This window comes from Gobio gobio (assembly GCF_949357685.1).
Source record: "Gobio gobio genome assembly, chromosome: 11".
Lineage (NCBI taxonomy): Eukaryota > Metazoa > Chordata > Actinopteri > Cypriniformes > Gobionidae > Gobio > Gobio gobio.
In genome coordinates, this window is record NC_137104.1 from 20,354,373 (window position 1) to 20,377,479 (window position 23,107).

General features: G+C 37.7%; 1 protein-coding gene across 2 annotated transcripts; it reads left to right on the forward strand.

The window, feature by feature from the left end:
• The first annotated feature begins 823 nt into the window (after positions 1-823).
• Positions 824-21,989, forward strand: tent4a (terminal nucleotidyltransferase 4A). 2 transcript variants are annotated; one of them, XM_079829413.1, is made up of 13 exons: positions 824-1,822; positions 5,367-5,490; positions 5,596-5,642; positions 6,222-6,342; positions 6,491-6,598; positions 10,405-10,533; positions 10,767-10,980; positions 12,451-12,577; positions 12,667-12,773; positions 15,117-15,298; positions 16,691-16,837; positions 16,947-17,087; positions 19,442-21,989. In XM_079829413.1, exons 1-13 carry the CDS (start codon positions 1,134-1,136, stop codon positions 19,589-19,591), a joined length of 2,286 nt encoding a protein of 761 aa, XP_079685539.1. In that variant the 5' UTR covers positions 824-1,133; the 3' UTR covers positions 19,592-21,989. The 2 variants fall into 2 exon arrangements, with proteins under 2 accessions (XP_079685539.1, XP_079685540.1); XM_079829414.1 differs by having other exon boundaries at positions 19,445-21,981.
• Positions 21,990-23,107: the final 1,118 nt, after the last annotated feature.

A 23,107-nucleotide genomic window follows, 5' to 3' on the forward strand; every position in this document is an offset into this window, starting at 1 on the left:
AATATATGTGTGTGTTGTGTACAATTTTTGTGTCGGCCATATATAAATACACATGCATGTACATATTTGAGAAAAATGTGTATACAGTATATACATGCAAGTATTTCTTTAATATATACATGTATGTATGTGTGTGTATTCAAATATACATAATAATTATACACCTCACACACATATTATGTAAACACAAACTTTTATTTTGGATGCGATTAATCGTTAGACAGCCCTACATATTTTTCATAGTTTTATCAGACTGACATCGCTCCCATTTGCATATTTCTGTGTACATATGTCTTTCAATTTTTTCATGACATTTCTAGTTTCATTAAGGATTTGTTTACTGTATTTATCATTCAAATTTCAGCTTGAATTTCACATCAGGAACTAAATGTTTTTTCAGTAAAACATTCTGCATTTGGAGACCTTCTGCAGCATGGGAAAACAGCTTTATGTTATTTTTTTTATTTTTTTTAAATAGAATTTCTTTTTTATTATTGATTAATCATCATGATTCATTATTTTGATGTTTTGTTAATACATCCAAACTATTAATCATGGTCAATCTCAAGATTTTCCCAGGCCATAGTTTCTGTTGATAAAAATGATTTTTTATTTTATTTTATTTTTTTAACTGTGCAAATCAACAAGAACGCGGCCATTATAATCATGAAGCTGCCGTCACTGCTCACTGAGCACGCGCTGCGTATAGTTATATCGCGTCGTGGTGAATATTGATTTTTAGCCTGGGTTGTAAATTCAAATGTGTCCTCGCTTTGATGCCGGTTAGAAGGGTGGGGTTGCTCCGATTGCGCCTGCTCGGTGTGGAGTCTGGGGGTGTGTGCTGCTCCGATGGTTTAAATCCTACACATGCGTACTGGATTTCGGGGTTCAAGGGAATACGCCATATTGGAAACACTGTATAGTTTAGCTAACAGTTTATAGCTAGCGGGGGAAAAGGGCCACTAATTGATTCCCGTTGGTCGGCTGTGGCGTTTGGCACGTCGTTATTTTCCCTGTCGTTTCGCGTAACCCAGTTTACAGGCACATTCTCGCAGTCCGCACTCAAACTTATCCGCTGAACAGGGGGGAAAGGCGTTTGTTTGTTTGACAGGGCTGTTAGAACGACAAGTTGAATGGATCCGAGGGTCGCTTGGATTCAGCCGGAACAGAAAGGTCCTGCGAACGCTTTATGGATGCGTGTGTGGGAAACGTCTCAGGTAAACCGGACTAACACAGGTCAGCACCAGAACCACCATCACCACAACAACCTCTGTGTCAATTCTCCTGCGTTTGACGTTTATAAGACTGTAGCGCCCAATGCAAATAACAGCACTAACATTAAAAACAACGGCACTGCGATCCCGGGCAGCGGCTCTGTGGCTCATCCGTTAAATGGAAACACGGGAGACGGCGAAATGACCCACAAGACCTGCTCGGTGGCGGATTTGGCGTCCAGCTGCTCTAAAATAAGGACTACAAGCCCTAATGTGATTGCTGGGAATATGAACAAGGGCCATCCATTTTTTACTTGCAGCGAAAACGTGCTGAATAATGTCAACCATCATCATCATCCTCCTCATCCTCATCTACGGCATTTCCATCAAGAGCAGCAGCAGCAGCAGAGTTGCATGAAGCGCCACCCGTCCCATCCGGCAGCGATTCACAACCACCATTACCACCACCATCACCCGGGCCGGAGGAAAAGCGATAATAAGGCCAGCACCTATGGGATAAACTACTTGCTCTCTAACTGGACTAACGGCAATTATGAGAACTCCGGTACGCCGTGGAAGACGAGGAAATATAACCCAGGGGTTGACGGGTGAGATGAGCTTGATTTATAACAGCAGCAGCGCTCGGGATGGCTCGTTATAATGTTACGCTGTTTTTCTGTGGCGTTTTGTGTGTGATAAAGTGTCACTGGGCCTTTTTTTGACGTGTTGGACCGGGACTTTAGCATTAGCACGCTAGCCGTGTGTCCTGGGTTTGGTTAGGAGCCGCTGCGGCGGTCTGTGGGTTGGGTCACTTGTGGAATGTGTGCGTGTATTAGCAGTTTACGTGTAGTAGGCTAGCGGATGTCCTATATTTGTCAACGAATCGTTCTTTTGAGTCGGACCTTTTCCGGTCTGTACGATTCATTCTCGAATCGGATTGAATCAATCGGAGTGACTTTTCGAGTCGACACTCAATGATTCGCATGAACTAAGACCCATATATGTACATTTTATTTAAGCTAATTACATTTAATGCACTTGAGCATAGCAGATCAAATCAAATTACACTAAACATATTTATTAATAAGGCTTAAAACTAATAGGCATTTTGAAACTTTAGGTTGCTACAAACAAGGCTGCACGATAATGGGTAATTTATTTTTTTTTGCTCAAATTATAATCGCGATTGTTCTCGTTTGAGAAATTACACAAACGAAGAGACAGAAAAGTTAAAGTGTGTGTGTATGTATATTATATATATATATATATATATATATATATATATATATATATATATATATATATATATATAGGTCAATGACATGATGTGCATATTTTTGTGTCCAAGTGCATTTTCATTTTAAGATAATTTGATAAATTCAGGACATATCGCACTTTATTCTATTAAACATATTTAATTTGCATTCAGTTTTAGTACATTTAAATGCATATTAGTTTGTTTTGTTATCTTAAATGTCAGGTGGTTCAACCATCTAAACAAATGAACAAACTAAGAAAACCATTTAAAATTTGTCTTAATAAAAAAAACGAATTAAAATGAAATGCTATGGCATCATTTTAGGTTTGAAACCTTTTGTATAAACAAATTTTATAGATATCAGTAGTTGTAAATCTGTTGAGATAATTGAAAAACTTTTGTCCTGCAATTTGTATATTCTCAAATGTCAGGTGGCACAACTGGCAAACGTGGCTCTTTAAATATTATGAATTGAAAAGGTAATAACAGTAAACATAATGCATCATCAGAGGACCCCAACTGGTCAAGCAGCATATGCGGAGGGGGAACCGACACCAGGCTAAGGAGATGCTTAATCCTTAATGGTGCAATAACCCACCCTTAAAGTGCCTTAATGTACCAAATCAGTGATATCAAAAGATCACATTCAGTTTACACCTTTTGATGATGCTTACTATATATACAGGCGAGCAGATAAACCCTGAATATTGTAGGTGTATAGTATATTTCAATGCGTTTTCTTTATAAAATTGTTTTTCAATGGGAAAAAACGCTTAACAAGAAACCTCTTGCTTGCCTGTTCATCTGCTTGTACAAGGTATGCATCATCAATAAGGTGTATTGAATTTTGTCTTTTAATGTCACTGTCTTACTACATTAGTGCTTACTACAAACCTGGTAAAAATGACTGTCGGGCAGCTGAGGAAAATCTTGTTTTGCCCTCCGGGTGGACGTTCCTATAACATTGTGATGTCACGTGAAAACTATGTCCGGTTTTTACAACTTTCACTCAGGAGCTAAAATCTGCCTTTAAAATTGAAAGAAATAGTGTTGACATTTCTTTTCTTTTTTGTATTGCCAAGCCCTAATTGACATTTATCACAGAAGTACTTGGATGAAAGTTTAGGTTAGACTTTGATTTACCGTACATGTATTTCCAGTGTTACCCATGAAAGTACTGGTAATATGAGTTCAGGGTTAGTACTTAGTTATAACCCAGTTATTGTACTTGCTATACTAAGTACATAGTATGTACATGAAGAACAGGACTGTAAAAGTAACTGTAAAAGTTTATAGCTCGACACTGATGTCAACGGTAGCGATCAAAATAGTGCAAATCACCTTTTGAAAGTAACTTGGTGCTTTAAATAATGATTGTATCGATAACATTGTTACAAGTGACTGCTAAAAATTTATTTGTCTTTGAATCGTTAATTCAAGAGATTTGTTCAAAAATGCTGATTCATCCAGTTATGAAACAAGTGAAGTATTTATGAATGAGTCATTGAATCATTAATTCAAGAGATTTGTTCAAAAATGCTGATTCATCCAGTAATGAAACAAGTCTTTATGAGTGAGTCATTCAAACCAATTAAAGTAATTCACTCAAATTAAATACTTTAAATAGACTGCACCAGTTAATATTTTGTCAGAACCTCTAGTATCGGCTATTTTGTTTAGTTGTCTGTTCAGAATCGTGGGAGAATCGTGATTCTTAATTTATCCAGTATTGTGTAGCCCTACTTTTAATTTCTTTTCTTTTTTTTTCTTCTTTCATTTATTGTCATCTGTCTATTTATGTTGGCTGTTGGCTGGATTCATATTTTAGTGTCTGCTGATTTATGAGTATAGCCCTGGGCACTTATTACAGTGCACTAAGTCTTTAGCAACCCAGCAATTGTAGGCTTGTATAAGAAGGGATGAATCTGTTGCATAAACTTGTTATATTTACGACGGATGGTTGGAGACCTCTGGAATTTTTCCACGAAAGAATCTGGAACTAAATGAGACACTGACTGTGTTTTCAACCTTGTGAGTGGCTTATCTAGTCCTAGATAGCATTTCTGTCTATCATATGTACAAAATGCTGTTTAGGTATAGGCTGCGTTTTAAAATTGGTAACCGTCTTTGTTTTTTTTTTTATTAAGTTTGTTTTGTTGTTTATTTCACTTGCGTTCATTCTGAGGAATTAAGAACTCTCAATTCTGTAAGTTAGCTTAAAGTTTAAATGCAGAGACGTTGGTTTAGGACAGACTACAGGTGTTGAATATGACTGTGTATGAGAATTTAAAAATGTTTTAAAACAAAGACCTTATCAAAATCTAGTCAGCTCACCAAATATTATTCTTCATTAAGGGGACCAAATGTAAAGGTTCATAAATCAAGTTATTATACAACCCATTTTAATTAACCACAGCAATCCATTTTGCATCTCAACATTCTATTGCTCATTTTCTCTGTATGGTTAATAATTTCAATGATTAGGGTTTACCTAGCCTACATAATGGGTTTTGAATTTACAAATTAATTTGTCTGCACATCATAATGTTTACTCTATTATATTGTACTGGGGTATCTTTTCCATGTTGCAAACATTAAATACTTCTGGCAGTTGATTTTTATCCATCGGGAATTGATTGGATTGTGAAACGTGGCCGTTTCAATACCAAAATGGAGTCGGATCTGAATGTGAGTTTGCTAAAAATGACGCCTGTTGGTTAACTTTTAACCAATCAAGTTCTTAGCCCTCTGGCTCAAGTATACTTATTGTATACTTATATATTTTTTTAAATCAAGATTCTTGCTTCATGATTTGTTTGTGATAGATCTGCATGAATGGCTTTTTAAATTGAACCAACTGCATTTCCCTAATTTCCTTCCTTAATTTTTCCAAGGTTGCATGAAGAAATCCTGGACTTTTACAATTTCATGTCTCCTCGTCCTGAGGAGGCCACCATGAGACAAGAGGTGGTGGACAGGATAGAGTCGGTCATCAAGGAGTTGTGGCCAACCGCTGATGTAAGCAAGCTTGACAGCTGATGTATATAACAAATTGGGCAATTGGCATAATAAATTAGAAGTTCAAATATACAAATGTAATTGTTTTTTCTTTTATGTACTTAGGTCCAGATTTTTGGCAGCTTTAGCACTGGACTCTTTCTCCCAACCAGGTAAATGAACATGTGCAGCAGTGTGTTTGATCTTGCACATTAACACTAAGCAGTTGTCAACACACATAATCTTGCTCTTATGATCTGTCGTTTGCGGTACAGTCATAACACTATTCTCAGTAAGATGACTCTCACAGAATGAGATGTGAACATGTGCATCACAATCATAGCGTGCTAGCCTTTTTTTGTGTGTGGCTCTGAGCTTTCTTTTAGTAACTGAACAGACATTTTACGATCAATTGCAATTTGTTTACTCTCAATGTGTCTGTAGCTTTATTAAACCTGTTCAGTCCCAAAATTGGGTTTGGTTTGTATGTCTCTGAAACCTGAAAGATTTTCCTTGCGTTAAGTCATTAGGCCCCATGTATTTGGTTGAACACTACTGAGAAAACAATGAATGTGAGTTTATTTAACAGCAAAAACACTTTGCTGTAATGTGGTTTTGTTTTCATCTGGAGATCTGGGCCTCCCTTTGGCTTATTGAAAAGTGTTGATTTTAACAAATTGCCTAACCCGAAATTGCAAGGTATTTATATGTAGAGCTATATGAAAGAATCTGGCTGATTCTTTATACTGTAGTGACATTGACCTGGTGGTGTTTGGGAAATGGGAGAAACCTCCCCTGCAGCAGTTGGAGCAGGCCCTCAGAAAGCACAGTGTGGCAGAACCCTATTCCATCAAAGTTCTCGACAAAGCTACAGTATGTATTTTTCCCTCTACTGTTGATTTTTAACATTTGCTCAACTCTGTTTAATGGTTTCGTATGCACAGGTTGTTGCTTTTTTGTAACACATTTGGGGGGTTTCTCTGCACATTTATAATTTTATATATATCTTTGAATTTTGAAGGTACCAATCATTAAGCTGACAGATCAGGAGACCGAGGTGAAAGTAGACATCAGTTTCAACGTGGAGACGGGCATCAAAGCTGCTAGCTTCATCAAAGAATATGTGAAGGTAATGTTTAGCATATATCTATATATAGTCCCAGGAGTGAGTGCATCTGAATATTGTTTGCTGGTTTACTTATATTCGTAAGTGTTCATTTTTGCCTTTGTTTGTTTTAGCTTTAGTATATAGAATTTGGATAAATTACTAAATTTAAAGGACCAGTCCAAATTACTTTCACTAATGGCATGTAAATCTCTTTTTATTGCTTGCTGATTTACTGTTCATAAAGCAATTTTGCTTTTTTTGTTTGTTTTTCTTATGACTTTTTTTTTTTAACAGTACATTTTTGCAGTACATTTTTATTTTAATTGACTAATTTGCAAAAAGACGAGTGTATGTCAAAGTGTAACAGACAATAGTGTGTTTACAGCGTGACTTCATTTACTATCATTGTAAATTCTGTGTAAATGTAAGTTTACTCAATTTTATTTCTAAAAGTAATTTGTCTAGATTCATTCAAAAAGCTTGACTGTTGCTTGTCCCTTACAACTTAAGTGGTAGTAGAAAAATGACAGTTTGGCTACAGTCAAATTATTATTATTTTTTTTCTGAATCGTTTTAATTAATTTTGTGATGCTGTTTATCAAAAAGCCAGATTTATGTGATATACTATCATGCCATACCTGCTAATGGCAAGAAGTAAATTTTTTGGACCCTGCTTGTATGTACATGTTCTAGTTGTCCTAGAGTTACTCCTTGTTTGCTGATTTCATGTCAGGCTTATAATTTCAGTGTTTGACTAAAGGAAGGAGGAGGAGGGTGAAGCATAACTTTAACATCTGTCAGCAAGCTTTCAAAGCAGATGTTTGAATAAGGAGATGACCTCCTGCCTTAATGCTCTTTTGCTAGGTTAATTTCCATGTGCATACCTGATATAGTCCTCTGTGAGCGCAGATCATCTTCATAGCTCGTAACTGTGCAACCTTAAGAGGAGATTTGTCCTTACCATAGAATATACGATAGTATTGTACAGTTGCAATAGAATATATGACGATTCAATTTACAGCACCCTCATAAATTGAACAAAAATATAAGGCGAATATAGCTGCAAGCAGCAATTCTGGGCCAAACACCAAAGGCACTGCAAGTACAACAAATAAAGTAAGCACGTCAAGCGTGTTTTGTATTCATATGCAACGTATGCCTGTTTTAATTTGTGGCATTAGTGGAAAAACTGTTTTTCATATACATCCACATGACGGGTGACCAATGTTGGAAAATGACAAGTAAGATGTTGGAATTCACATAAACCAAGGAAGGCATTGAGAGATTTAGTTTTTTTGCTTTATTTTCTGAACACTAGGTGGCACTGTCTTCAAGGTTTTTAGGCACGTTAAGGACATGCTGTCCATTATGGGTGCTTCTCATTTCTTGTTTCCTTTCCTCGCGTCTTAGCTCCACCGTTATAGGATGCAGGAGGAAAGAAGCACTTGTTTATCCTCGCTCATGCCTCCCCAGGAAGCTTCCTCACTCCTTGTGTCTCGCCTCCTTGGGGTGAAATTAGAAAATTGAGATATGCTTCAAGATGGCTGAGTACAATCGGTTTCTGGGTCATGGGCTGGAGGACGTAGGAGCGAGGAAACAAGGAAGCATCAATTTAAGTATAGAGGGTATGCATCGATGTCACTTTCCCACCGGAACCCGCCCCCTCCGCTGGGAATGAGTGGCAGAAGAGCTGCTTCATGACTGGATTTAATAGGAGAGAACACGAGTAAAACAAACAGTTATCAGTTTAAACTAAAGGTTGGACTCTATATAGTGTTCCTTAGAATTTATCAAAGATCCAGTGATCCATTAGGCCTATACATTTATTTTATTTTATTATTGCCTAGACAGCGCGCAAAGAACGCTCCATTTATAATCTCTAAAAGCTGTCACTCATTCAAAGAACGCTCCATTTATAATCTCTAAAAGCTGTCACTCATTCAAAGAACGCAATATCACAAAGTTCCATTATATTAATCAGTGAAGCTGACTACACAATGAATCTCTTATTTACATAATGTCTACACTTAGAGAGGATAAGCGCACATGCAGAACTCAGCACTGGAAAAAAACTTGAGTGGTGAGTGGAGTTAAACATAAATACCTGTGATTGGCCATTGCGTTCAAGATATCAACAAACATGTCTGATTTGGCTGCATTACTCACCGAAGCGAAAACGCGTTGGAAATTGACAAGCGCAAATTTGCCAACTCTTTTTCTGCTAATAATATGCTATTATTACGAAGAAAACCGATCTTAGACCTGCAGTTATAGGCAGCTTTTCCCTGCAGGCAGTTGATCTATTATCAAGTCCGTCTCCCTCGGTCTCGAGGGGGGCACCGGGATGTCCATGGGGGATGTCCCCCCCCCACAGCTAGGCTTCGTTTTGTTTTTCACTGCATTCACGCTGAAAACCAATTCTGCCTCTGTCTTTTTGCAACTCCGTGGCCGTAACCGCAGTCACTCCGGCCGACGGTGACGTCACATGCATACTCTCTATTGAGAAACATCCTTATTTGTGCATCCTCGTTTCCTTGCACTTTAGTTCCACCTCCTTAGGATGTGAGGGGAGGGATACACCTTTTGTATCCTTGCTCATTACTCCTCAGGAAGCTTCCTCACCCCTCATTCCTCTCCTCCTTGTAGAGCAATTAGAGAATTGAGATGTCCTTCAAGATGGCTGAATTCGATCGGTTTCCGGGACATGGGCTGGGGGAAACGAGGAAGAATCAATTTGAGTATTGAGAAGCAAATTCTGCGCACATTTCAAAATGGCAGACAGGTGGTTCATCCGATCCTGGCAAAAATATCAGCAGATTCAGCATGACCCAGGCAATCCGTAGAAATAATGATTTTCTGACCAATTCTTTTAAAAATGTATAAACGAAAAGACTTAAATTATAATTATCTCATGACCTGAAGGCACATGCGAAATTTGGGAACAGCACCACCTACAGATTATGTGCTGATGAAGTGTACCAAGTTTCTCTTTGGTAGATCTAAGTATTGCCGAAATATAGCATCTAATCTAATTTTGGGCCAACGGTGTTAACTTCCCATCATAACTTTTGAACAAAAAGGAATATCAAAAAATTGTCTTCAGTCATTTCTGTGCGGCTTGGTCCAGTGATCGTCTGAGCCAAAGGAGTGGTGAAAAAACAGAATACAATACGTTTCAAATTGGTGACTACTGTAATGTGTCTTGATGTAAGATATTGCATGTGATTAGCATGAGGAGAGTAATCAGGTGTACTAAAAATTGTTTCTAGGACAAAAGAAAAGTGACTCTTTAAACTGCTGGTGCATATATAAAGGTGGTCCCAGAGACCCCTTGGTTTCTATTCAAAACCATCCCAATAAATATGCCAAATGTAATAATTTTTCTATGCATGGTTCATAGGGCTGCCATACACCCTCTGGGGAGGAGTAATGAGAATACTATCAATTACGCATCATTAGTGAATGCAACCCAAAGACTTTATGATCTCAATCTTACGTGGAGGAATGTAAGATTTATTGGCCATCTCTAGTTATCATAACACTTTACCTCATGTAAATATTTCTGCTCCTACTGAACAGCTGGATGTTCTCTCCAGTGAAAGACAGCCGCATATGCATTTTCAGTGCAAGACTTCACAGAAACGCCTCCAATAATCCTGACGTCAACATGTAATGACACTGTTTTCGACCCTTTCATTAAAAAAATGTACGATGAAACTCATCTCAAGTGGTCACAGTCGCTTTTGAGTTGCTTCTTAATGCCTGGTATAAAGGAGTCTTTTTTTAAAAGTTTTAAATTCTAAAATATCTTCTTTTCTCCCACACAGAAGTATACCGTGCTGCCTTATTTAATCTTCGTGCTGAAACAGTTCCTGCTACAGCGAGACCTCAATGAAGTTTTCACAGGGGGAATCAGCTCCTACAGTCTCATACTGATGGTCATCAGCTTCTTACAGGTGCAACATTAGCAGCCAGTCTAGTTCTCAAGCATAACTTTTTCGACATTCAGGCGAACCACAATTTCTCACATCAATAATAACCTTTTCTTGTCTCATTTAGAGATCTGTCATTGTCAAGCATATTTTATTACCTTTGTTTTACTACGTCAGCCACACTCATTTAATGACTGTACAAAACAAATAAAGAGACTGTCTTGACTTGCCTGCTGATTTTTGGTTTACACCCGCAGTTACACCCAAGAATTGATGCCAGAAATCCCAACATGAACCTTGGCATTCTGCTCATCGAGTTCTTTGAGCTGTATGGAAGACATTTCAACTACCTGAAGACAGGCATCAGGATAAAGAACGGTGGTGCTTACATGGCTAAAGAGGACATCATGAAGGCCATGAGTAATGGCTACAGACCTTCCATGCTGTGTATTGAGGACCCTCTTCTTCCAGGTACAATTAGAAGCTATTTCTTTAAAAAATTGCTCCATTAATGCAAAACCTAGTGCGCTTCTTGCTGCCTACTACCTTCTGTGGCAGCATCCTAACTGAAATGGAACCTCATAAGTGACCAGTTTGACTAATTTATCACATGAAGCACTCAGACTAATCTCACAATTGATTTCAATAGAGTTTGGCCTTAGCATGTTGCTAAGGTAACACCTTAAAGGGATAGTTTACCCAAAAATGAAAATTATCCCATGATTTACTCACCCTCAAGCCATTCTAGGTGTATGTGACATTCTTCTTTCAGACAAATACAATCAGAGCTCTATTAAAAAAATGTCCTGGCTAATTCAAGCATTATAATGGCAGTGAATATTTTTCTTACACAATTGCATCGCTTGGCTTCAGAAGGCCTTTATTAACCCCCCAGAGCCATGTGGATTACTTTTATAATGGGTGCAAGCACATTTTGGGCTGCCATTCACTGTCATTATAATGCTTGGATTAGCCAGGACTTTTTTAATATAACTCTGATTGTATTCGTCTGACAGAAGAATGTCATATACACCTAGGATAGCTTGAGGGTGAGTAAATCATGGGGTAAACATTTTTGGGTGAACTATCCCTTTTTTTTTTAAACCAGCCCTGATACTTGGATTACTTTATGGAAAACCAGGAAATGTTTTTAAAAAATGTTTTCTAGGCCAAGAAAACTTAAAATCTTACTACGCTCAGATCTTCACTCTGCATTCTTGCACTGTTATATTCCAAGTAACCTGTATGTACATGTATTTAAAGTTTACCCTCAAGTTACTTGGAACAATAAATCGATCGTTAATCAATTCAATAGTATTCTGCATTTGAAAAATCATTCCTGAATTGAATAAAAAAAATCTGTGAATAAAAAATAGAATTGTAAATCGAATTGATTCACTGTCTACCCAAAGATTCACACCCATAATAAAAATACATGGCACATAAAAATTGTTTAAACAAATTAAATTCTATCACCCAATATTTGTGTACTTTTATGTAATGCAATGAAATGTAAATTCTCTCAACTTGTATTGTTTTGGATTTTACGTGGTCACCATGCTTCCCTCAATACGTTGTTGTTGTTGTACTATTCAAAAACAATACTCAATACAAATTGTTGTATTGCCTTCTCTTTGAATCCTTGAATTTGGCCAAAAGAAAGTATCTCTCAAAAGGCAGCTGCCTACATTTTAGGACAGACTTTAAGAAATCATTGGCATGCTTCAGGTGCAATGTTGTCATTGATGTGACTCTTTAGGAATTGCTTGAGAAAATGAGATGTTCTGTCTTGTTGTTATTTGCATTTAGGCATTACTGAATTTCTCGTAAATGCGTGAAAAACCATTTACTGCAAGCTGTTTGGTTCACTATAAAAAAAAAAACTGTATTTTATTTTATTGTATATTTACTTGTTTTCCTTTTCTTTGTGTGACTGCTCAGGTAATGATGTGGGCAGAAGCTCTTATGGTGCCATGCAGGTGAAGGAGGCTTTTGACTATGCGTATATAATACTCGGTCACGCCGTCTCACCTCTTGCACGTTCTTACCCCAACAAAGACAGTGACAGGTACAACTCTCATGCACATACAGACATTTCACCCTAATCCTTTCAAACATTCAGTTTTATTTCATTTGTCATTTATCTTGTCCCCTCAGCACTTTGGGCCGCATTATTAAAGTCACCCAGGAAGTCATTGACTACAGGGAGTGGATCATAAAGAAGTGGGGTGGCAGACACAACTCCCGCATAGAGAGGAATCCAGGTATGTCTCATATTCTGAGAAATTCTTCGTTATCTTCTAACTGCAGATATTAGATGAATTTGATCTATTATGGGTTTTTTTTAATGTTTTAATTATACATTAAGTTCTCATTGATAAGGCATTATAGATTGTCACTGATATCCTGGAGTTATCCATTCATAAATTTGCAGAAACTAGCAGTGTCCATAGATTAAAATAAGTAACCTAAGTAATTAATTTACAGTTTGAAGTTCAAAAGTTTTAAGAGCTGAATGTTCTTCAGGGATCCCACTCTTTTTAACCAATGAAATTAGATGACTACTTCAGACGTTTGTGATGTACTGGATAAGAAGTTTTTTAAATAATTTTTACTCAATTTCTATATTTTTAGCTTAGCATGACTAGAAAAAAAAGTGTATTCTTTATAAAAGTGACATTTCAAGGTCTAGAAAATCTTTTTAAATTAGGATCCCTAACATACTTTTTTTAGCCCGGGGAATCCTGCCTCTTCAAAGATGAAACAAAGGGTGTGAAATAAAATAAGAACTACCTTGATGTTTATTCTTTTTGGCTTATTTTATTGCTTGTTTTGTCTTATTTTAAAGGAACACGTCACGTTTTTGGGACTTTAGCTTATTCACCATATCCCCCAGAGTTAGATAAGTCCATACATACCATTCTAATCAATGATAATCAAGGAACTTTGCTGCCGTGCCATGGGTGCAGCGGCGCAATGATATTACACAGCGCCTGAAAATAGTCCCCAGCACGCTCTCTGTGCAAGCAGGTTGTCACGTTGGTTATGTTGACGGAAGTTAGCCTATTTTCAGGCGTTGCATAATATTAATCCGCCTGCTGTACCAAAGTTCCTTGATTATTACGCAGGAATGAGAGTATAGTTCCTAGCCATATCGGTCTAGAAAATCGCAACTTTTCATTTTCCGTCGGTCTTAGTACACGATGTAACTATACACATCACAACATGTAAATAGGAAAATGTTGGCGTTATTTTGTCACCTATTGAGCAGTAGGCTAGATGGAGCTGTTTACTTCCAGTCTTTATGCTTTATGCTATGCAGTCGGTGGCTGCGTCAGACAGAGTTATGAGATGAGAATGGTATGTATGGACTTATCTAACTCTGGGGAATACGGTGAATAAGCTAAAGTCCCAAAAAATCAGCGTGTTCCTTTTAAATCTAGTCGTTTTGAGGCTAGTGGAAGCCACTGTCCAAAATGTTGGTCTAAAGCCGCGTTTCCACCGAAATTAGCCGGAACGATTTGTACCAGTAACTTTTCCCCCCAGATCTGCTACTGTCTGCGTTTCCACTGCGGTCTAAAGTACCGGAAAGATTAGGCAAATTAGTCCGGTGATGTAGGACTGCGCGCGGCTGCTCCTCCCTGTCTGCAAGAATAACGAGGAGATTTAAGCAGCGCTGCTTTTGGTAGTTATGTAGTGGTTTAATAAAGAGGTCATTAACAAAACGGCGGAAAAGAGACGAGCACTGATACTAAAGTGTATTCTGAAAGCTCGTAAAGCTAGATTTAAAATAAGACAACGTATGTTATTATCAGCTATTACGGACATTGACCGTGAGATGGCTGAGACAAACGCGCGCCATCAGACAGAAAAGAGCAAGACTGATATTTACTGAACGCAGAACGAACGAACCTCGCAAAAGCCTTTTAAAAATGCCGGTTGAAATAAAATGCTGCGTAAGTTCAACCAATCAGCATGTTCAGCGCCCAAGTCCCACCCCCGAAAGTTCCCGAACTTTGAAAAAGTACTACCCCGGGAGCAGGGCCGAAATATTTGGAGGGGGAAATATTTACCCGGAACTTCATTTAGACCCTGGTTCCTGCGGTCGAAACACACCGAGTACCACCCCAAAGTTCCTAGTTCTATTTCAAAAGTAATTCAAGGAGATTAAAACTCTACCATTTGCCCAATAAAAGGATAACATTTCATTGATCAAAAATTGACTATGCTAGAGTGCATTGCAGCACTTTGGATTGCAGTAATACTAGTGTAACTTTGGCAAACCCTTTCATTTTGCCCTCTGTCCTTGCAAGTGCATTGACATGAATGGATTTGAAACTTTATCTGATGAAGTGTAACTTTGTAGGTGCCCTAGAAGTGAGAGTGTCCTCAAAAGCATTTCTCACATCTTATTCATGACTTTGACTGTGATTAATGTGTTTTATTAAATTGAAGCTTGGCAGATTATTTTGTTAACGCAGTGACATTTACGTGGCCGTCGAAATTCTCTGCTTTGACAGACGGATAGTTGCTCTGCAGTGTATCTGCCATGTTTCGAATGTAACCACCTTTGATTTGGCTGATGTTTTGATGGCTTTTGCATGCAGGTCCATCTCATAAAGACTCAGTGGAGCAGGTGGAGACGGTCACACTGCTGGGTGTAGGTGTGGAGGACCAGCAGCAGAGGGACTCTGTGTCCCCTCACAGCGCAGACTCACCCATGTCCCTGTCCAGCCCTCAACAGCACTCCTCTGCCTCTTCTGCATCCTCGCTGTCAGGCAGCGATATCGTAAGCATCATCCTTCATGTGTCCATACTTTAACCCTATAAAGCCTACTCAACTGTGTCGTATTTATGCCAAATTTAGGCCTCTAAATGATCAGCATTATTAATTTAAACCCGTTATACATAATCTACTACAGGCCTTCTGCCGTCTGATTGATAGTTTATACCTTTTAGCAACTAAAAGGGCTTTTAGTATAATTATAAAAATTCAGCTTTCACAGAAAAAAGACACATGTACAATGAACTGAAGGTGGACGTAAGTACATAAGGAAATGTAAGATTATACTATAGCAATCTTCCAAGATTATCACTTACTGGACTGAAACAATTTAGTTTTATTTATTTTTTAAAAAAGAAATTAATTTTGAAATATACGTGTTAAAAATAGGGCTGCACAAATCTTGTTAAAATGAGAATCGCAATGTTTATTTTTATTTATTTTTTTAATTGCTGCAATTGATCTAAAAAATGTTTAATTTTGCTTATTTAAAAAAAATTGGTTTGAATGATTGAATGTCTCATTCAAAGACTTTTTCATTACTGGATGAATATTTTTGAACTAATCTCTTGAATGAATGATTCAATCATAAATTTATTTAAGTCATTTGTCGCCACCTACTGGTGTCACAATGTAATTGATACAATCTTAGTACGCTGTGATCATACTAGTCAAAGGTTTAATAAACCTAGCGGATGCATTGTCATTTTAGGAATGGGATCATGTGGTTGTTTGAATCGAGATTGTGATGTTTTAACGATTAATTGTGCAGCTCATCAAATATTATATTTCAGGCTTTTGAGGAACGTTTATTTGTACATCTCTCAATCGTATCGTATTGCATTAGATATTTTGACCCCACAATAGAAGCTAGAGTTGATAAAATTATCAATCAACATAAGTCTTTGTTTGCATGTGTTGTTATATACACACATATTTAAATGCTTAGATTAGAGCTATATAAATATATCATCTTACTAAGACCTTAATATCAGTTTTCATTATTTTCCAATACTAAATGCATTTTATGTAAGTAGTTTGCTATAATGTTATAAAGATCTCATTGATTTGCATTACAAGCTATAAGAATTTCATGCAAATTTTTGCCCATATTAATATCAGCGACTGCACCAAATTGCTTATTTTTGCTCAGTTTGGGGCTCTGAATAAAATTGGTGTTTTTTCCACAACTATGAGCTTCATATTCTCACTATATTACACTGCATAAAAGCCTAAGCCATCATATGATACTCAACAAAAGTATAAAACGGTTTGTTGAACCCTTAGACAAAAAAGTCTATTAAAAAAAGAAAAATTCTGATTATTTCAGATGTCAGACTTTACAGGGTTAATAAGCCTTGTCATTCCCTCTCACATAACTGACTTCTGCTCCTCCAGGACTCTGACTCCACACCGTATGTCGCTCCACCTGTAGCCCCCTTCCCTCTCCAGATTATGGCACCGGGACCCCTGCAACCAGCGTTTCAGATGGGCACGGGCAAAGCCAGCATCACGGCAGCACTCACCATGCCTCCGGCCACCCAGGTGAGGCACGATTTTGGTTTGGTAGCTAATTGTGATGGTGATGCTCTGTTGGTTGGGTAACACTGGCATGTTCTTGGCTCCAACTTCCCTTCTCTCTCTGTTTCTCCAGACGAGAGTCTCAATCCCAGGCAATCTTTCTCTCCACGCTCTACCTGGCAGACAGGTGTGTATGGCAGATGGACCACCCCCATACCTCCACATGCCCCCCCCAGCTCCCCCCAGCCCTCTACCCAGTCCCCACCATCCAAAGGTAGGCTGTCCCACGTGCGCTGTCCTCTACATGGCTGTATCTTGACAGTGAGCCCAGCTTTCCCTCCTTCATCGAGACTTCAAAGACTAGTTTAATGACATGATGGAGTAAAATTAAGAAATGTAATTCCCATCTAGGTGTTAATGTAAGATCAATGCATCAGATCAAGTATTCAGTAAGATTAATTTTAAGTAATCTTTCATAAATGTAATAACTTGCTCTGAATGTTTATACATTTATAAACGTCAAATACATTTCTTAAGCACTTTTCATAAGTATACTGCTGTACTAAAAATGCCATGCAATGTATGATGATTTAAATCGCCAATTGGCCAACAATTACTTTAATTACTTAAAACATAACATGTTTTAGTTTATTTATAATATATTTATTCCATGCACGGATTGCTTCTGACAACAGTGCGTGAGCTTGCAGTGCCATCTGCAGGACATCCTTAGCATGTTGCCTTGCCAGTTGCCCGGTAATTTTTTTTTTAACCTTTTTTTTTTTTTGTGTCATTTTGGCAATGCATGGTTGTAAGAATGTGATGTGGCTTAGTGCGATCATAAAATCGCTATGGTTGTGATGTAATTATATAAAAATATAGAGTAAAGTCTGGTTTTCTGCCAAAATAAAAGTTTGAAAGAAAAGAAATGAAGGCAACCGTATTTATAATTATTTGGTATTATTAATAAATACTCTAATTACAAAAAATATATAATAGATACAATTTTTTATAATAATATTTGTGTTTGGTTTGTCTTTAGCTGATCACATATCTGACAATTCCATAAATCATTCACATGTTTTATATTTAATTATTTTAAATGTGCCAATCCCTTTCAAACATTTGGTAGGTATTAGCTTTTTTTAAAAATATAAAAATGAAAAACATTTCATGCTCGCCAAGGCTATATTTAATCAGAAATACAGTAATATTGTAAAGTATTTTTTAAATGTTTTCTATTTGAATATATTTTTAAATGTAGCTTATTGCTGTGATGGCAAAGCTGAATTTTCAGCATCATCACTCCAGTCTTCAGTGTCACATCATGTTTCTTCAGAAATCATTCTAATATGCTGATTTGCTGCTCGAGAAACATTTCTTATGAATGTTGAAAACAGTTGAGGTTAGGGGTGTAACGGTACACGTATTCATACCGAACCATTTCGGTACAGGGCTTTCGGTTTGGTGCACGCGTGTACGGTTTCCGAATACAATCTTTAACAGTTCACAGTCGGCTTGTTTTAAGCGCGGAACAAACTTCAATTCGAGTTCCCACACCAACATATTAAGTATTCAGTCCATTTTATCACGGAATTCAAACGATAAATTGCCGTTTTGACGCTCTTTAATGTGGTGTGACTGCGTGCATGAACGCGATCGATCATCTCTTCCTAAAGAATAAACATGAATGAACATCTGAAGGTATGTTGAGGATACATTACAACTTACTGTCACGTATTATATGTGGTGTAATCGCTCAACCAGTGTTTCAATGGCGGAAAGACCTCAATATAACTGCTTGTAAACTAAACAATGTCATGTAGCATCACATTTACCTCAGGCAGTCATCCAGTGTCCACAGAATTGTATTCACTAGAGAAATAAACTCTTTCACTAAATATAGGCTCTATATTAGCCTATATATTCATTATATTCTACTTAACCTGTTAGGTCTTGATTATTTCATATGTTTAAATAAACCTGTCATGAAAATGACAGACAGTGTGTAGGCCTATAAATGATTATATTTCACCAAAGAATTGGAGAAAAAATTATTTCATAATTAGATTTAGAAGTTATTGCAAAAACTGCCTTATGTGAAGTTTACATGTTTGCGTACTGTTATTTGAGTGTTGATTATTATATCTAAAAAATAAATAGCAACTGAATTTAGGCTAATAGTTTGGGCTCCGTTTAATGTTAATGTGCAAGTAAGGGCGCCCTATATAGTTTACAGCAATATCTTCAATACACTTTGTCTGTCCTTAAATTAATTAAATTATAACACTTTTTTTTTTTCCACTAAACTACTGTTTAATAAAAATAAATAAAAAGCAATTTTGTAAAACTGCTGTACCGAACCGTGACTTCAAAGCCAAGGTACGTACCGAACCGTCAGTTTTGTGTACCGTTACACCCCTAGTTGTGGTGCTTAATATTTAGATACATTTTGTTCATGCCAAGAACAGCATTTATTTGAAATACAGATATTTTGTAACATTATCAGTATCTTTACAGGTAATTTAATGTGTTCTTGCTGAACTTTTCAATGGTAGTTTTTTTTTTTTTTTTTTTTAATCCAGTTTTTTAGCTTTCCTAAGTTGCCCTCTCTTGTCTTATCTCCAGCAGACAGGTCCCAAGTTCCCTCTGAAGGGCTTCCACAATCCCGCCGTGGTGCACAGTCCCGTCCTTTCCAGCCGAGGCCACATTCAGTACAACCGCAACACCTGGCGCCGCAGGAAGAGGGACAGTCTGCCGGCCAGTGTCAGCAGATAAAGCCGACGATGCTCCCCTCGGAGCGCTCCCTCTCCACTTGCTTCCTCTGGTCCCATCTTAAAATGATGAGAACTCATTTAGCCCTCCTACTGATGGTGTGAGCATAGAGAGACCAGCGTTTGAAACCCAGCTCCTCGTTCAGTAGTTGTGGTGATGGTGGTGCTAAGTAGTTCAGTCTGCCACTGAATCTGTGCATGTATATGTTGAGACTGTTTTTTTGTTGACCTGTGCAATCTTCCTGAGGAAGCTTTGAGAACAGGAACTGTTTTTTCAGTCGTCTACTCCACAACTTCCAGGTTGACAGGTGAAACGTTCCTTTTTTTTTGTATGCGTTTCATGCTCCTTGTTTTCCTGTCTTCACATTTTTGGTCTAAACGTGACACCCTTCACTTGTGGGACGAATTAGATTCAGTGGATTTCAAGTGTTTGCTTGTTGTATCAGGTGAGGATGTGTGTTTCAAAGGTGATGAGTGTGTGCGTGTGTGCGTGTGTGTGTGTGTGTGTGCGCGTGTGTGTGTAATGCTGGCTTCAAATTCTGCACTCAAGATGCTTCCAGAGACCCCACCGTATTGACTGTATAACATCACGCAACCTTTACTTTTTTTGTGCAATAACTTCTTAATTTCTTTATTTTCCTTCACTCTGGAAACATATTTAATTTTATTTTTTTTTTGGTTGTTTTGTTCTCGTGTCCAGCCTTTTTTGTTTGTTGTTTTGTAAAAAATGTTTTTATTTTTGTAATGTTTTTAATTTTGTTCATAGTTTACAGATCCTGTCAGACAGGCTCCTTAAGGGAAAAAGTCTGTTTTAAAACTGTCTTTGAGAGTTTATATTCCCTCTTCCCCTTTTTCTCGGCATAAATTGCACCTAGACAAGAGCAAGTTAAAGCAGCCAGTTTAGATCTCGAAGAAAGGCTTTCCACTCTTTGCCAACAGGTGTCGCCATTTCTCACTTTGTTTCCACATTGAGCTTCAGAAACTCAGCTGTTGCTTTTATTCGTCTCGTTCGTTTGTCTACAAGGTTGTAGTTGTGGCATTGAGGCTGTAGGACTTGGGTTTATCAGATTGAGAATCTAAAAAAAAAAAAGCTTGAGCTCTTGGTCCGAATGCGCTTTCATTTATGTGTGTCTGTCCTTTTTAAATCGCTATAGGTAAGTGTGAGATGTGAATTCTTTTAGGGAAACTCTAATGAACGTGCGAGCGGACTCCGGATCAGTGCAGCTTTATGCAAGGTGCCCTAATCGGACCTAGTTCGACTTCTGAACGGGCACCCGAATCAGACTAGCGGAGAAAGGGAATTTATTTTGATTCCTTTCTGGAATCTTGACGTGCATTTATTGCCAGGTACTTGCGCTAATATATGCCTTTTTGGTAATAACCTATTCCTGTACTGTATTGTATTGATTTTTTTTTTTTTTTTTTCTGTTTGTATATGGCACACTAAAACTGTATTGCTGTTGCTCAGAACGTCACAGGCATACAGGTTATTGTTACTATGCAAGTGGAGTTTTGAAAATCTCTCTTCCTGTGTCCCTCATGTCGGTCGTTTGCTTGTAAATCTTGTCAAGAAACTAAACTGGAGTGACCGTTAACGGACCCAGGCCTGAGATCGACGCATCAAGGTACATGTGAACAGTTCCTGTATGCAAGTTCAGTCTGTTTTAATGGAGGAAAAACACCTGGACGTCTTGTCTGGAGTTTTTGCGAGGCAAAACATGTCCTCCTGGAGATCAACCGGACTACATTTTACTGCTGTTCCAACGCTACAACCATGTCCTGCAGACTGTATTGAATGACTTTGACTTGCGTGACGTGTTTTACAAAGTCATATCTGATACGGAGACTACGGATTGTCCTTGTAACTCTTGACTCGCCTGCCTATCAATGCAATAGGGCAAATGTAATTCTAATAGCAGTTTCTGCTTTTAGATAGAACCAGCATCTTCTGCAAAACGAGTCAGACATTGAGGCAACTCTCCCCCTCCTTTGGTTCAAATGATAAGGACCTACTTTATTGGTGATTTGTCTAAATGAAAACGGCTCCATTTTTTCCCCCCCGAGTGAATCTGTTGAGGTGTGATGAAAGGTATTTCACTCTGTAATGGTTTGACCTTTGTGGTGATGTACTGCTAGATAAAGTGTGACACTCCTCATTGAATATCGATGATGGATTTTAAATGTAACCCCCCCCCCCCCCCCCTTTTTTTTTTTTGCTGACATCTGTTATGTCGCAGTGGCCAAAAGCACTCCTGAACTTTTCAATCCTCATACTGAAAGCCCTCAATGTGGCGGCCAAGCATTCAAGAAGTCAGACGGAGGAATTGTTTTTGTTTTCCTTCAATATTTTTATGTAATTTTTTTTTTCTATTTTATTTTTTAAATAAACGTCTTAAAACCACGCATGCAGTTGCTTGCGGTTTTTTTCTTTGCTCTCTTAATTGTTGTTTTACTACATGCTAAAATGTTAAATCATGCTTTACTACCTCAACACTGAGATGTTATTGAAAACTATAGGATTGTAGTGTTCAACCGTTACTGGTGTTTTACCACTAGATGGTGGGCTTGCACTTCATGAGATCTGCTCATAAAACCCAATGAGAAAAAACACAAGTTGATAACAAATGGCTAATAAAAAGGGCTAGGACTAACACAAAGATGTGAATTTACGTGCATGAATTGTGAAAAAAGGTTTGGCCATTGTTATAGTTAAAAATTCATGTTTTATATGTGACTGCTGTAGAACAGTGGGTTTGATATTCAGAATTATTTTGGCCATAAATCCCCGGCACGTTGTAGACATGGAAATAATATCGCATGTCATTCTTCATGATTTGTGTATTCTGGTGATGCGGTCCTCCGGTCCGAAGTCGGTTTGTTTTGTTTTGTTTTTCTCCATAGAGACTTAATTTTATTTCGTATAGCTCCAAAAGCTGGACACTTAGAAGACTGAAACCGTGTCATCTTGACCTTTTGATTTGTGTGAACTTTCACAATCATAATTTATTGCGTTTTAGTGTTTCTCGTCATTGCTCTTTCCCCGTTTTGTGTGCTACATCTCATATACGAATAAATAGCCATTAGATAAATTAGCATATGTGTTTAAACCTGTGTTCAGTTAACTACAGTATAATAACCCTGGTAGAACAAAATGTGATTAACTTTATTTTACCGATAATTTAAATACTGCTGATGATTAAGCACTGTTAAGCCTACAATATTTTTTTTTCTTTAATATTATACAAAACTGACCTCTTAAAGGAGCAGCAAATATAACTACTGAATAAATAAATAATAGCTTAACATAAATAAAATGCACGTCTGTTGATGAGCTGTGAAAATTGTTCTGTTAACGTTACTCTTTTCTGTCCCTTCGAATAGTGCACTGAATAAGGGTTATAGGAGAATCATTGAATCGTTCACTAAATCGATTCAATCAGTTTGATCTGTTGTTGCTGGGGACCTGCAACGGTTCTGCCGCGGTGTCGATTGGAAGTATTTTCGTCGACGGGACGAAAAC

Excerpts from the sequence above, each read along its gene's own strand:
- tent4a (XM_079829413.1), top strand. The coding sequence starts at position 1,134 with ATGGATCCGAGGGTCGCTTGGATTCAGCCGGAACAGAAAGGTCCTGCG. Across the intron at positions 6,599-10,404 it reads TCATCAAAGAATATGTGAAG|AAGTATACCGTGCTGCCTTA; the intron begins GTAATGTTTAGC and ends TCTCCCACACAG. Across the intron at positions 15,299-16,690 it reads CGCTGTCAGGCAGCGATATC|GACTCTGACTCCACACCGTA; the intron begins GTAAGCATCATC and ends CTGCTCCTCCAG.